At 57.0% G+C, this 15,553-nt stretch overlaps 1 protein-coding gene across 3 annotated transcripts in view; it reads right to left on the bottom strand.

Annotated features, from left to right (window-relative positions):
* Positions 1–8,453: 8,453 nt before the first annotated feature.
* Positions 8,454–15,553, bottom strand: part of STX8 (syntaxin 8) — a 248,277-nt gene continuing 241,177 nt past the window's right edge. Inside the window, exons 8-9 of one of the 3 annotated variants that reach the window (XM_061175234.1) lie at positions 8,879–8,958; positions 8,577–8,629 (exon numbers count right to left, since the gene is read on the bottom strand). In XM_061175234.1, the coding sequence (XP_061031217.1) occupies positions 8,624–8,629; positions 8,879–8,958 (86 nt within the window). In that variant the 3' untranslated portion in view covers positions 8,577–8,623. Of the gene's footprint in view, positions 8,630–8,878; positions 8,959–11,360; positions 11,445–15,553 lie in introns of those variants that run through there. The other 2 variants (XM_061175235.1, XM_061175236.1) reach the window with 2 other exon arrangements.

The following is a 15,553-nucleotide window of genomic DNA, read 5'->3' as shown; positions in this document are numbered from 1 at the left end:
GGCCGGAGCAGGCGGGCGCAGGCGGGCCGCAGCGATGGGTAGAGAAGGGCACACGAGGAGAACTGTGAACCCCCAGGCCCCCCGCCCGGCCCAGCCCCCCCTCCCGCCCCAAGACGGAAAATCCCGTCCTGTGCCCACACCCTTCTTCGGGAATTCCCACAGGAGCCCCATGTGCAGGGCCCTGGGGGCATGCGGGGGGGGGGGTGCGGCAGGAGCCTGTCCAAGCGGCCTTCCCCGGGCGGCCCGTGGTCTCCACCGCGCCGCCTCGGTCTCCCGGCTGGGAAGCCCCCGCCCAGCTGACGGGTGGGTGCTGGGCCAGGCACAGGGCAGTGGGCCCAGGGCCACCCCTGAGAAGCCCGCGGAGCTGCCTGACGGAGGCGGCATCGCGAAACCTCCCAGAGAGTCTCCTTTCTGCCAGGCTGGAAGCGGCCCCTTCATGACATTTTCCGGGGAAGGGGCACGGGCGGGGTTGACGGCGGTGACGCTATTTGTGTGATGACCTCAGCTCCCACAAGGCCCCGAGCAGTGTCCACAGCTGGGCAGGGCCTGGAGTAAGGCCGTGGCGCCCGGCGGGGGAGGGGGCTGGCCGGAGGGGGGAGAGGTGCTGGGGTGCCCGAGCCGCGGGCTGGCAGGGGCAGGAACCGCTAGGGTGCTGGGTCCCGAGGAAGCCGTGGCCAGTGCCTGCTGCGGCCCTCACTCCTGGCTCCCCCAGAGCAGGGACAGGGGCCGCCCGCCGGGGCCACCCACCTGGCTGGCCTGGCACCGCCTGGCAGCACCTCGCCCACTCCTTTCTGGCGGCCCCCGAAGATGGCCTCACACGGGGCCAGCGCCTGGGGGCGCCCGCTGCACTGCCGGCACACGGAGGTCGAGGCCCGGCTCCCCTCTGTCAGGAAAGGGGTTTCATCTTCCCTGCTGGAGTCTGGCCGCTCAGAAGGGTCACACCAAGGATGAAGCTCAGGCCCTGTGGTCTGGCTTCCGTGCTTCGGCCCCCATCTCCACTGCCGTTTACCGCGCACCCGCTCTGCGCCAGGCACTTTAGCCCTGTGATCTCCTGTTACCGTCGTGGCAGCCCTGAGAGACGGGTTCTCACCCCCAGTGTCCCCGTGCAGATAAGTGGCAGAGCTGGGCTGTCTGATCCTCCGTGGTTCCCTCGCAGGGGGTGCTTCTGGGTGAGTCACCCCTGAGATGCTGGCCCTGGTGATGGCATCGGGCCTGGAGCACAGAGATTAGGAAGTGGGGGCAGGGATGGGCACAGTCACATCTTCAGAGGTGGCAGCCAGGGCCGAGGTGAAGCCGGGTGTAAACTGACCCCAGGGCAGCCCCTGGAAGCCCCAGATGGTGGGCAGGCAGGCCGTGGCTGATCCTAAGGTCTAGGGAGAAAGGCTGCCTGGGGGTGTTTGGAGGGATTCCAGAGAGGCCCCCAGGGGCAGGGGGAAGAGAGGACTGCCCTGGGAAGGGGTAGCTGCCTTGCCTGAATCCAAGCCCAAGGCTGGGGGCGTAGGGACCACTCCACGCAGTTGGCCCTCCAGCGCTGCCCAGTGTGGTCCGAGTGCACTTAGTTGGCCCACAGGCCTGGAGAGGCCCTGCCCTGCCCACTTGTCCGGCGTCTCTTCACACCGGCCTGGCTTCTGTGCCCTCTGCCCAGAAGGGCCACGGCAGCCTCACCACCTCCCACCCGAGTGGGCCTGAGTCTCAGCCCCCATCACCAGGGGCCTGCACTGGTCGTCTCCGAGGCCCCTTTGCTCTGGAGCCAGCGGCCTGCCAAGCAGCACTGCATCTTGCTTTAAATTCAACCAGCCTCCAGCCTCGCCCTCCTGCTCGGCACCCCGAGAGCAACGTAGCCTGGCCTCTAGGGAATGTTAGGGAATGCCAGGGTGACCAGATCAGCCAGCATGGGGTGAGGATGCTGGTGGGGTATCAGTCCTCGCAGGCCGCCTTCCCCACTTCACGGACCCAGCCCACCGCTCCTCTGAATCCAGCCGCTAATTTGGGGGTGAGGACCCATCCTTGGGAAAGCACCCCTCTTCCTCCCCTCGCCCCCCCTCCCCGGGAGGAGATGGAAATAGGAATTGAGGTGCTCCGGCTTGTACAGTTAGGGAAGGATATAAAATGGAACTAGGTTTTGAAGAGTGTATTAACCAGAGTTGTGATATTGTAGGTGTTTGAAGAAAAAACATACCAGAATAGTCTTTTTAGAAGAAAAAAAAAAAAAAAAATTCCAAGTTGCCCACTTTCTTACCTGCTGGGTGGTCTGGAGCCCCTGACAGCAGGGTCCCTGTGTTTCTGACACACAGTAATGCTAAAGATTGGGGCAGAGGGAAGGGGGACGGATGGGGGCCTGCCCCTGGACTCACCTGCTGGCTCTGGCTTCTGTCCTGAGCAAGCAGGGTAGGAGGCAGCATCCTCAGGTCCTGGTAAGTGGGAGGCCGGGAGCTGCCCCAGGTGGCCCCTCGCGCCCGCCTGGCACTCTGCCTCCATAGTAGCTGCAGGAAATGGGCACAGACTGTCTTGGGGTTGCCCCAGGTTGGAATGAGACTGAAATCAAGGAGACCCTGAGGGATCGGGAGATGGTCCTTTAAGAAACTGAAAAATGTTAGGGTTTCAATGCTCAAAGGAAGACTGGAGAGTGGACAGACCAGACCCATGGATGGGGTTACTGGGCCGCGGTTCATGGCCACAGCCATGCCATACCCTAGGGGTATCGAAATGTGTGCTCGTGGGGCCTTGCCCCCGCCAGAACCAGGCCAGCCCCGCGCCCCGCGGCACCTCCCGCCCTCCCCCCGACTCCCTCCTGCGTTCCGAGTTCTGTTCACTCAGAATTGTAAATGTTTAGTTGTGACCATGACATATTGTTTGGGTCAGTGTTCCTCTCCAATGCATACTAATATATTATGGTTATTATATATGAATATATTTAATGACATGGAAAAAGTTGTGGATTTTTTAAGTTTTTTTTTTTTCTTTTTTTTTTGGTTAGAGTTGTAATGGACCCAGATGGAACTTGTAACATGGGCCCCACGATAGAACTAAATTCAGATATCAATTAAATAAACTCTTGTACACTGTTCTCCGTCTCCCAGTCTTTATTGGTGGCCTGAGCTACGGGTGGTCGGCCTGTGGGGAGAGAGGATGGTGAGTCCTCAGGCCATTTAAGGAATATGGCTTCTGGTCTAAAAACTCCCCAGCACGACAGAGCCCCGGGTTTTTCACTAAGCCTGAGACGGTGCCCTAACTAACTACCCACTTTAAACAAAACAAAACAAAACAGGAAAAGGGCAGCTTTGCTTGGAAGGTCCTAGGGGCGGGCTGGCTCCAAATGCGATTTGGACAGTCTCTATTTCAGTCCCCAAGAAACCATCCCTGGGATCCATCCTGGCCACTCCCTGGGGCTCCGGGTCAGGGGGACTCAGGGGATGGGACAGAGTGCACCTCTGAACCTCCCCATCTGACTCAGAACCTTAGAGTTTTTGCCTTGCACGTAACTAAGGGGAGACTCACCAGCAAAGACAACAGGGTTAGTGATGTTCAAGACTTTCCTCAAGCCATCGCTGAGGCTTCGTTCGGTGCAGGGATGGGGCTGGGGCCACGCAGCCACCAGGAGCTGAGCTCGCTGGCTTTCTGGAGGCTATATTTAAACTTCCAAATGGTTGCGATTTCTCTATTAAATAAACAATTCAGTCATTAGGAACATGTTGCGTTACCATGCAAAGTGGAGCCGATCGTCACCAGGAAGCTATAATTTCTGCACCCAGCTGTTTCGAAGACAAGTCTCAGCCACGCAGATTCAGCCCGCCCCTGGAAGGCACGGAAAGCCCGTCCCCGCTGCGTGGAGAGCCGGCTGAGACGCTGTTCGCTGCTGCGCAGGAATGAACAGGGCTCGCCCAGCCTCCTCAGGCGGTCCGGCTCTAGGAATGGGAGGTGTGCTCTCGGAACCAGGGGTCAAAGCCCGGGTGGGTAGACCCAGGGGCGGCAGCGCCGGACACTGGGTGGGCAGGGACAGGTTACAGGCCTCAGGTGGCTGGACAGGCCGAGGCGATAGCGAGCCTTTTCTGCAGCCTCGGGCTCCCCTCAAAGCCAGTTCAGACCCAGCTGGACCATTTGCAGGATTTAAGACATCTGCCAAACCCAGTGCAGGAAAATCAGCCAGCTTGCTGCCAAGTCCTGACCCAAGGTGGTTGGAAAAGTCCACTTTAGAGACCGGAATGCCGAGGCATGAGGAAACCGAGAGATTCCCATCAGGGACTCGGGGGTCAGCAGAGTCCAGTCAAAAATCCAGACCCCGCTGGATGAGAGTTCCCCAGCGCCTGGCTGGCTCTCGGGGAGGCTCCCGCATTCGTAAATCCCTCCCCTCTGGCCTGAGACAGCGCCTGGGGATGGGGGCTGCCAGCTCATGGCAGAGATACACCTAGGTTTCAGATCCTGTTGAACAGATAGCTCTGTCTGTACTCTTTTGAAACTAAATAAAGACATGTAAGAAATATGCCAAGAAAAACTAGGCGTGGAAGGACGGACAGGGACTTCCCTGGTGGCGCAGTGGTTAAGAATCCGCCTGCCAGTGCAGGAGACATGGGTTCGAGCCCTGGTCCGGGAAGATCCCACATGCCGCGGAGCAACTAAGCCCGTGAGCTACAAAGAAGAGTAGCCCCTGCTCGCTGCAACTAGAGAAAGCCCTCGCACAGAAACGAAGACCCAACACAGCCATAAATAAAAATAAATAAATAATTAATTTTTTAAAAAAAGAAAAAAAAAAAAAAGGATGGACAGAGCCAGTGTGAGAAATAAAGCAATGAGTTAATCCATCCAAATACTGTATCAAACTGGAGACTCAACAGGACAGCAAGTCACTTCTGGAAAGAGGCAATTGCTTTCTGTTACTGGCATGGAGGTGGGAGAACTCTGAAGCCGTAAGAAGCAATTAGAGGAAAGATGAGTCTTGGCCCACTTTTCAAAATAAAGGGGGGAAAACCGCACTTACCTTCAGCAGGGCTAGGCTAGAAAACCCAACTAGATAAAAGATGATTTTCACTAGTCTACACAAAGAACTCTCGGTATAAGCCTAGAGCTGGAGAGGCAGGAGTGTCGGCTGCAAGCCGGCTGGTGGTTCTCAGAGCACTGGTCAGGAGAGAACCTGACAGTCCTCGGGGCAGAGGGACAGTCGGGAATCCTGCAGCAGCCCCGTGCGAGGAGGGTCCAGGGCTCTGCCGGGAGCGCAGCGGAGTGTCCTGGGGCTAATGAAAACTAAGGTTTGGTTACAGTTATTAATTATAATGATGTTTCAGTGGAACAAAAGTACCCGTCGTAACCAGGTATCTGGATTTCTTTATATAGTATCCAGACTTTAAATGCTTATAATTAATCATCAGTTCAGTTAAACAGTACTTATGATGTTATTTTAATAAAGTTTACTTTCATCGAAAATGCACCCAAGGTGATGGGTCGTGCCTCTTTTCCCTACGCTTGAGGTACTACTAACTGCTCACACCACCGCTCCAGAGCCCTGCCGGCCGCCTGGGACCGTGGGCCTGACGCCATTGAAGGGGGAAACCAGGCCTGGCCAAATCCAGCTGGAAAGTGCCACATGACCCCAGGGTGGCTCCTGATGCAACAACAGATCCCGAGTGGCCCATCCCAGCCGCTCGGGATGCCTTGCCAATTTGGGGCCGCCCCTCAGTTCAGAGTGGGGTGGGTATCTCCCAAAAGGGGGAGCCTCCCTGCCCGGCACCACCCCAGGCCTGGACGGCAGGTCCTCACGGTCTCACCCGACCAGCTTCTTACCCCCTCCCCTGCCTGCGGGTCCAGAAAAGTGAAGTCACTGGTCCAGGTCACCCGGCTAGTAGGGCTGGGCCGTGCCTAGAGCCCACTCAGTCAAAAGAACAGAAGCCGCTGTGTACGGACATTGGCTGAGCGTTTGGCTCGGAAAGGCCTTTCCGTGTGGCCGAGCCAGGCCGCCGTGGCTCTGGTTCAAAGACGCCCCACGAGTTGCCGGGGCTCCATGCTGAGCAAGTCAAGGGGAGGTGAGAAAGTCAAACAGACCTTCAGTGCCCCCTCCCGTGAGCCCCAAAGTGGGGGGCTCCAAGGAGACGCTGTTTACACAGATTTGGGGTTTGGCACAAGACTGAAAGATGTGCTCTGCGGATGCCTGATCTTCCACTGGGGGATCCGTTAGCAACCACCCCGCCCCCGCCCCCGCAGAAAGTGCCTCCCAGGGCGCCTTACTGCGCGGAAGCCCCTGGCCCCCGTCCGGCCCGGCCGGGCTCCTTCGGGAGCGTACTGTCTTGGTTCCCGACACAAGCCTGCCTCCGTGTTCTCTCCTGTGCTTCCCCCTCCCGACCCCCAACAGCGTGTCTCCTGCTCACGGCTGCCCTGCTCCCGCCCTCGTCCCTGGGCCACTGCCAGTCTGAACACGGCTCCCAGGGCCTCGCCTGCTCTGCACGTGCTGGCAGCCCTGGAGGTCAGCGGGCACCGGGTCGGAAGCAGGGGGTAGGATCCTCGAGCCCTGGATGTGGAGGCCACCTGGGCCGGGAGGCGGCTGTAGACTTGGGGTAGAAGGAGAACCCTCTGTCAGCTGAGGCCCTCGGGGTCCTCCGTGCTGCCACATGCTGGCTCACCCGATCCCCAGTCACCCCCGGAGGCAGGAGACTGCCTTCTCTCCATTTTCTAGAGGAGGAAACAGAGGCACGGGAAGGGCATCTGGCTCGTGGTCACACAGCTGGCGAGGGGCGTGGCTGTCACTGGGGCCGTCACTGCCTAGTTCAGGCTCTCTGCCTTCTGGGTACCTCCTGGTCCTCCCGCTGAGCAGGGCAGGTGAGTCCAGCCACGGAGCTGCGAGCAGAGGCGACAGCTTCCCTTCTGGGCTGAGCGTTCCATGAGTCCCCATTCTTCTGCCACAGCCCGCGTGGCTGTCCCATCGGCCCGGGTCGGGTCGGGTCGGGTCAGGTCGGGTCGGGTCGGGCTCCCCCCCCCCCACCCCCCGGCCGACTTGCGTGGATGAGCAGCCGGAGGGAGGCACCGACGCTGGGGATGGAGCGAGGTTGTTCGGATTTGGGTGACTGTGACTGCAGCGCCGTCCCGGCTGACATGGAGCGGAGTCCAGGGCTAGACCTCCTCCCGGAAGAGTGCCGCGTGTCACCGCCACACACACACCAGGCGGCAGCGGGGCTGCCCAGGTGGCCTGGTAGTGACCTGGCCCCTCTAGGGGGGAGCTGCTGGGAATAGGGTCACCCAGCCTTTGCAGCAACTTCCAACTGACCGAGCACAGAGCCGTGACTCCCCTGACGGAGGCCTGGGGTCTGGAGCCAGGTCTTCCCTGTGCAGTGGAGTCTCCGGTCTCCGGGTCCCAGGAAAGAACGCGTCGCCAGGCTGCACCGCGGTCCTCCTGCTGCCTATCTCGGCTCCCCGGGGAGGGGGGGTGCGGTGGGATGGGTCAGGTCACGCCTTCTGGAGAGCAGCCGCCCAGAGTCTCTAGGAAATCCACAGGAGACCCCCCCCAGGACCCCCCTCCCACCTGCCCGATCCTCCTCTTCCAGGGAAATCTTGTGCTTGGAAACGGCCCTAGTTTTTCATCACCAACACCAATTCTTTCCCCTGGAGCCACGGAGGGCAAAGCAAGGCCCTCTGGCCCGGCCCGCCTTCCGCTTGGCCAGGAGGGAGGGCACAAAGCTTGGCCCTCTGCCCCTTCCAACCCGGATTCACTGCCGCTCCCGTGGGCCTGGCACCCTTCGCAGGCCTAGCCCATCTGTCTGCCCTTGCCATCACGCATGTGCACACATGTGCAACGCGTGCAGTGCACACTCACACACAAGGTTGTCAGGGCCAGTTTAGGAGCCAAATAAAGGTACTGTTCTCCTGCCTGCATAATCAATCACACCTTCCTCTGAACCCTAAACGGTACCTTCCTGCCTGATCAGATTCATCAGACTTGATACCGGCTGCTTATAGGGATGCTTCAGCCTGGGAAGACGGGTTTACTACACCGAGGGAGGAAACAAGAACATGTTTCTAGGTCCGAAGGTAGTTCCTAAAGTAGAGTCCTGAGCTATTTCACCAGTAGGAGTGGCGAGCCTTGTGGGGGGACTTGGGCAGCGGGGCAGGCGGCAGTTACCCAGAGACACGTGCCTGCGTCACAGCCCTCACGTCACTCCTTCCTCCCTCTTGGACACACGTGGCCTTGGCTGTTCACTGGTCTCCCACATGGGCACATGACTTCCCCAAGCAGACTAGACACTCGAGGTCACAAGCTGCCTAGGAATTCGGCATCGTCCCCCCAGGGTGCCCAGCACACTGTGGGGTGGCCGGAATCCATCAGCGGCCACAGGGCAGTGACCACTGAGGGACCTTGGGCTAGCAGCCCAATGACCAAGGCAGAACCCAAAAGGGCCACACTGCCCAATACCCCGGCAGCTCTCTGAACCTGCCACACGATCTGCCTTTGCTGAAGCAACGCACGTCAGGAGTTCAGAGCTTTGGGGGAATTTATTGAGAGTGGCTTTCAGGCACCAAGAGGATGCTGAACTTTACTCCATCACTGGCAGGTGTCCCGGCTGGTGGTCCCTGGACGGCCACTAGTCAGTAGGCCAGACTGCGACGACCACAATAGCCACGAGCAGCAACAAAATCACCATTATCATCCCTGAAAAACAGAAGCACACAAGACCCCCTATAAGGATTCACACCAGACGAGCATCACCCATCCCGTGAAGTATCTTCCGAGAGACAGTGGACGCAGTTCTCCAGGGAGCCCCGGTGTGGGGGGGGGGGGTGTCAGCGGCCTCTGGTTTTGCAGGCTGGAGGCTGCGCAAGGGAGGGGCTCCAGGGACACCGGACCGTTGCCATCTCGCCACCTCGAGAGCTGTGCCGGAAAAGTGCCCGCGCTCCTGACCTGCTGGGGCTCCCCATTCAGCCCCTCGCTCCGGCTTCTGTGCGCAGCTCGGCCCCGTTTTCTGTTTGCATTGATGAGGCCTTGATAAAGCAAAGGGCTTGGTGTTTATGAAGAAATACTGATTCTAGAATCCATTTTCTCCCCTATCCACATGGCTTTAGCTTTCCTTCTTGAGCCCACGATACTTGTCACCCCTCTGTAAAAAATTCTGAGAGAGACTTTTTCTTTAAATTTTTTTATATTAACATTTTCTAGTTTTACTTCCTCAACTTCTTGGCTGGGGACCACGAAGGAGAGCATCAGCCCTCCCGGCCAGTCTGCTCCCCATGTCCAGCTCTGCTCGCCAAGCCCGCCCCGTCTCCCCCAGCTGACGCGGCTGGACTCTCCACACCCATCCCTGCAACGCTGATGAAGAGGGAGGGCCCAGGAGGACTCGGCCCCTTCGCCCGACGCGCTCACCGCCTTCCACGCTGACTTCCCTGGTGGGTAATGAGTGCTTCCTACACCCCGGCGGCCAGCATGGTGGTGGCGTATCAGACACAGGGCCCGGCCGTGACGGAGCGCTTGGAGCAAGCGCTCGCTAAATGCAGGCCCCGAGAGGGGAGGGAGCAGCAGATGAGGTGAAGCACGTGAAAATGCTCGCCAGGTAACAGGGGGGTCAGGGTCACGTGGCTGTCTGGCCACCAGGACTGCCCAGCTCAGGCTGAGGAGATGTTTTGGGAGAGGTCAGGGTCCCAAGAGTTCAGCAGCTTATTCTCTTACAGGAAGCCGTTAACACATTACTCATCTTATCGGCTACCAGACAACCCCTGGCCACGTCAGGCTTCTAGAGCTTGAAAGTTCTGCTGGACGGAGTGGACATAGCATGTGGAGTTCTGATTATTTTATTTACTGCTGCATCCCCAGCTTTCTACAACAGTGCCTGGTGTGGAGACTTAATACACAATTGTTGAATAAATGAATGAATAGCCGCTCAAGGTGTTTCGACCCTCACGCCGCCCTTGGACAGCTCTCCGCGGTGGGAATTCTGCTTCCCCTTCTTCTTGAGTCAGTTTTGTCAAATTATATTTTTCTGGGAAATTGCCCATTTTTTCTGAGTGTCCAAAAGCACTGGTATAAGATTGTTCATTATATTCTCCTATAATTTAAACACTATGCTGTATCTCAGTCCTTTTTATTTCTCACACCACCTGTTCGTGCATCCATTTTTTTTTCTCTAGCCTTGCCACAAGTGTGCCTCTTTTTTTAAAAAAAATTATTTATTTTGGGCTGCATTGGGTTCTTCGTTGCTGCGCGCGGGCTTTTCTCTAGTTGCGGCGAGCGGGGGCTGCTCTTCATCACGGTGCTCAGGCTTCTCACTGCAGTGGCTTCTCCTGTTGCAGAGCACGGGCTCTAGGCGTGCGGGCTTCAGTAGTTGTGGCATGCACGCTCAGTAGTTGTGGCGCATGGGCTCCACGGCATGTGGGATCTTCCCGGACCAGGGCTCAAACCCATGTCCCCTGCATTGGCAGGCGGATTCTTAACCACTGCGCCACCAGGGAAGTCCCTTGTGGTCTGTTTTATATAACCCATGAGCTAAGAGTGGTTTTTGTATTTTTAACGGGTTGTCAAAAAAGAAAGAGGAGATGTGTCACACTGTCTGGGGTCCGCAAAGCCTAACGCATTTACTGGCTGGCCTTTCACAGAATCTGCCGACCCTGCTCTGTGTCACTGTGGCCAAGGATGGCCTCACTTAGGTGCTGGTCTCTGGCTCTCCCTCCATTTCTTTCATCTGGGGATATCCTTTCTTCCTTGTAAATTCAGCCATCCGTTAATGCTCTAGGGGGTGTTGTAATATTTTATCTAGATTTCAAGATGCCTGTAGTAAGCGGGTAGGTGTGTGTGTGGCTGTTGAATGAACATTCCCTCAGTCCACCTTCTTGCCAGAGCCAGAAGAACACATCTTTTCATTCATTTCTGCCTCCAGAAACATCTTCAGGTTGACCAAAGGCTCCACCTGGGCAGGAATCCCACTGCTTCTTGGCTGGGGGAAAGGTTTATATGGTGCAACCTTCTTCCTTAAAAAACAGTGGAAACGAGGGAAGCAGACAGACCGAGGTGAAGCGTCAGGGGCAACTGCCGGCCCTCCGGGGCCCAGGCTTACCCTAAAGACAAGGGGGAGGACTGCGTTTCTGAGGAAAGGGGAGAAGACGGGCTGCGTGGTGGCTCAGGAAGAAGTCCTGCCGCCGACGCTCAGCCAGGATTGGGGCTGGGAGGGCGCGTGGGGCTGGGAGGCTGCCTGTGCGGCCCGGCTTCTGGACCAAGGCTGCGATGGCCCAAGGGGAGGCCCATATGAGTGGCCCTGAATTTTCAAATCAGGGAGATTATGAGAAAAGCAGGACAAAGAAATCAAGAGCAGTAACTGGCTGGGAAGGAGAAACCATACATCGGGTTTGAGTTTCTACGCGTGGAGCCTGCGGTCCGACGGAAGCAGCCTCAGGCATCACAGTCACCACCGTCTCCCGCTTGGGTCACCGCAAGCACTGACCAGGCGCTCCCTTTACCCAGTCCTTTCCCTGCAATTGAGCTGGAATGGAAATTAGATCAGGTTTGCTTCCTGGCTCAAAACTGTCCAACGGCTTAAAATCCCCACTCCCCATGGCATTTAAAGGCCCTGCGTCATCTGCCCCCTGCTACCCCTGAAGCCACACGGTGTCCAGTGCTCGGGCCATCCTGACTTTGGTTCCTCCAACGTGCCCTGCACCCTCCTGCCTCCCGGCCTGGACCCGTGCTGTCTTTCCTGCCCCTCTCAGTCTAATCCCTGTTCATCCTCCAAAACTCAGCATCAGTTTCCCATCCTTCAGGAACTCCTTTGTGACCTGCAATGGACCGTGTTCCTTCTGTCTCTGCAGTGACCCTTCTTAAATCACGATTTGGGTCCTCAGTCATCTACTATCTGCATCCGCCGCTGGCACGTGAGCGTCTACGGCAGCGACTGTGTTCACCACCACGTCCCCTGTGCCTGGAGCAGAGCCTGGCACACGAAAGAGGCACGAGACATTGTTTTTGCTATAAACGAATAAATGCATTGAGTGTCTGGAAGGAACATGAGGAACCAACGAGAAGGACACAGAAGAGGTAGGCAACAGGGAGAGGGGAGCTAGGAAAATGCGTCGAGGAGTCCAAGAGAAACTTCAAAAGATGATCAATCCCAATTACAAACCCTGCAGAGACCCCAGGGGGACGGGGAGAAGCTCCCGGGCTTCGGAGACGGTTCACAGCGCGGCGCGGGCAGAGAGAGGGTGGAGGCCTATCGGAACCATTGTCAATACGGTGATCCCTCTTTCAGCCGCTGATTATTCTACCACAGAAACCGTGAGTCCTACAAATGGTGCCACAGGAAAGGAACGACGGGGTCCACAAGACCTGTGAAAAATGAAACGCACTTCACCTGCTGACACCAGAGATTGTAACTTGATAATATGTGATAAACTGGTTTCTTGTCCAAAGATGAAAAGTGGGACTTTGAGATCAACGACAAATAAGACTGACATTTCAAACCCTTTCAGAGCAAACAGGGGTCCTCTGGGTAGGAGGTTTCCAGCAGGCTTAAGTAAACTGGGGTGCGCCCAGGGTCAACTGAGGAAGTCATTCTGAGGAGGCAGGAGACAGGGATAAGCCAAAGCCAACTGCAGCCTTGTGGATTCTTCTGGGTCAAAGAGTAGATGTTTCCACACCTTATCACTGCAATGCTTTCTCTTTAAGAACTTGGGCTCTTCTGGAATGTGAACACAGCTCTGGCACCTTCCTTGAATGGAGTCTCTCCCCTCTGAAGGATGCTTCAGAAAGAGAAAGCAAGGGTCTTTTCAAGGCCAGGGAGAGCTAAGCCACGGCGTGTGTGGACTATTCAAAGCGGGCCGGGTTGCCTTGCTCGAGTCTCCGCAATAGGTAATTCTTGTCTCTGTTTTTTTATGAGGAAGCTGAGGTTCTAGAAAGCTAACTCTCCTACCTAACGCCCCACAGCTGGGGAGAGGAAGAGCTGGGATTGGAATCCAGGTGGGACGGACCCCTCGGGCCACGCTCTTACCCTTTCTTACCCCTGGGGCCCGTCTCGGGGGGATCCTGATTCCCGACACAGCGTGGGGTTTATCAGAGAGAGAGAGAGAGAGGCCCAGGTGTCTTTGGGCTGGAAAACTGAGGTAAAGAGTTTCTTCTTTATTTTTCCTTTTCCCATTTCTTTCCTTCTTCCTTTGGGCAACTTTTTATAGTGGGAAAATTGAAACAAATACAAGAGTAGACGGGAGAGTCTAAGGAACTGTGATGAACTCTCATCACTCAACTTTAACAGGGGTCGGTTCGTGGCCGATCTGGTTTCATCTGTACCCTCACCCGCTCCCTGTCCCTGGTGTATTTTTTGGAAGCAACTCCCACACGTTTCATCTACAGATACTTCAGTAAGTATCACCAAAAGGCATCATCAGAAAATCCACCACATCACCACCACGCAAAACACAGAGGGGTTGCTATTCCTTAAAGACAGAGGCAGGGAAGAGCCCCCAACACTTCAGATATAGGAAAGTGGTTCCAGCTTAGAGGATGAGGGAGACCAAGCCACCGATGGCCACTGGCCACGGGAAGAACAGGAAAAGCATTCCATCACGTGTGACAGAGAGAACTTCTTTCTCTTGCCTCAGAGTAGGGCTTAAACCTCAGGGGGTCTAGTCATCCATGCCCCCCTGGCTAAGGAAATGTTGGACATTTCAGACCCAGGAAAGACAGTGGAACTTCTGGGAACCTACCAACTTCTGAAACAATGAATGCTCTCTGCCCCCAAACCCAGCACACAAACACCTGGCGAGGCTGCGGATGCCGGCAGCCTTCCTGCACACGTCACTCAGCTCTGCGCGGGGCCTGCTGGCACCTGGCAGGGCAGATTTTCCCTTCCAATCCCCAAGTGCCCCTTTCAGGGGCAGGCCTGGGATGCCAGAGTTCCAAGAGTGGAAAAAAACTGTCCGTTTCCTTTGGTCAGTTTACCAGATGAGTGTTACTCAACCACTTATAATATTTACAAGTCCAGCTCATGGCAATTACCAAAAGATGTAAGAAAAACTCCTTTGCAAACGGGGAAAGGATGTGAAACACGGTCTCTCAGGGACAGTGCTGTGTTTGCTGAAGATTGTTCATCGGGATTCATGGTCCATATTTTTTCCAGTGAAACACTGGAAACCAGCAAATTACGGAGGCTGTGATGCCAACACCTCTGCCACAGCGGAGCGTGGGTAACGGCTCCTAGTACTTACTGATGATGAGGAGGAGGGGGAGGAGGAGGGGGAGGGTATGGGGCCTGGCTTGTCTTTAGAGAGTGGGAGCAGGCCTCTGTATTGGCCAGGTTGCCCCTTAGGAAACTGCAGGAAAACTCCAGCGATCAGCATGGTGGGAGAGCAGGGGGGAGGGAGAGGAGAGGAAGGGGGAGGGAGGGGAGAGGAAGGGGGATGGAGGGGAGAGGAAGGGGGATGGAGGGGAGACGAAGGGGGATGGAGGGGAGACGAAGGGGGATGGAGGGGAGACGAAGGGGGATGGAGGGGAGAGGAAGGGGGATGGAGGGGAGAGGAAGGGGGATGGAGGGGAGAGGAAGGGGGAGGGAGGGGGAGGAGGGACGGAGAGGAGGAGGGAGGGATGGGAGAGGAGTGGGGGAGGGAGGGGAGGAGGAGGGAGGGAGGGAGAGGAGAGCAGGGGGGATGGAGGGGAGAGCAGGGGGAGGGAGGGGAGAGGAGGGGGGATGGAGGGGAGAGGAAGGGGGATGGAGGGGAGGGGAGAGGAGTGGGGGAGGGAGGGGAGGGGAGAGGAGTGGGGGAGGGAGAGGAGGAAGAGGGAGGGAGGGGAGAGGGGAGGAAGAGGGAGGGAGGGGAGAGGGGAGGAAGAGGGAGGGAGGGGAGAGGAGGGGAGGGGAGAGGAGAGGAGGGGGGATGGAGGGGAGAGGAGGGGGGAGGGAGGGAGAGGAGGGGGGATGGAGGGGAGAGGAGTGGGGGAGGGAGGGGAGGAGGAGGGAGGGAGGGAGGGAGAGGAGAGCAGGGGGGATGGAGGGGAGAGGAGGGGGGAGGGAGAGGAGGGGGGATGGAGGGGAGAGGAGTGGGGGAGGGAGGGGAGGAGGAGGGAGGGAGGGAGGGAGAGGAGAGCAGGGGGGATGGAGGGGAGAGGAGGGGGGAGGGAGGGGAGAGGAGTGGGGGAGGGAGGGAGAGGAGGGGGGATGGAGGGGCGAGGTGGCAGGAGGGAGGGGGATACAAAGGCCAGTTTTATCGAAGCCTTTTTGTCTGGTTTTTGCTCATCACAAGGAAAGCCATACTGGCTGCCAGCTGTGGTTGGTTGTTCGGAACCAAACTGTATATTCTCCTGTTGTCTGCTTTGTTCTTCACACTGGAAGGATAAGGGCCCACAAACAGCTCTCACGCAGCCTCTGAAGATCCACAGAGGACACTTATGAAAGACTCCTGGAGCTGTTTTTTCCCCCAGTTGTGCCCGTCAATAGGTGACATTTGCTTATGTATTAACCAGTGGGTTCTCACTGATCAAACAGAGTTTTTCGCAGCAGGCTCCTGAGTTGAGGGGGGGAATAGCAGAAGAAAAGACAAAACTGGAATATTGGTTTTCAAAAGTTCATGTAAATGTTCCCTTTAATCCCGTTACTAGGCAAATAAG

The sequence above is a fragment of the Eubalaena glacialis genome, chromosome 19 (assembly GCF_028564815.1).
Source record: "Eubalaena glacialis isolate mEubGla1 chromosome 19, mEubGla1.1.hap2.+ XY, whole genome shotgun sequence".
Classification (NCBI taxonomy): domain Eukaryota; kingdom Metazoa; phylum Chordata; class Mammalia; order Artiodactyla; family Balaenidae; genus Eubalaena; species Eubalaena glacialis.
Note: the sequence above shows the minus strand (reverse complement) of the source record. Positions and strands in the feature narration are given on the sequence as shown.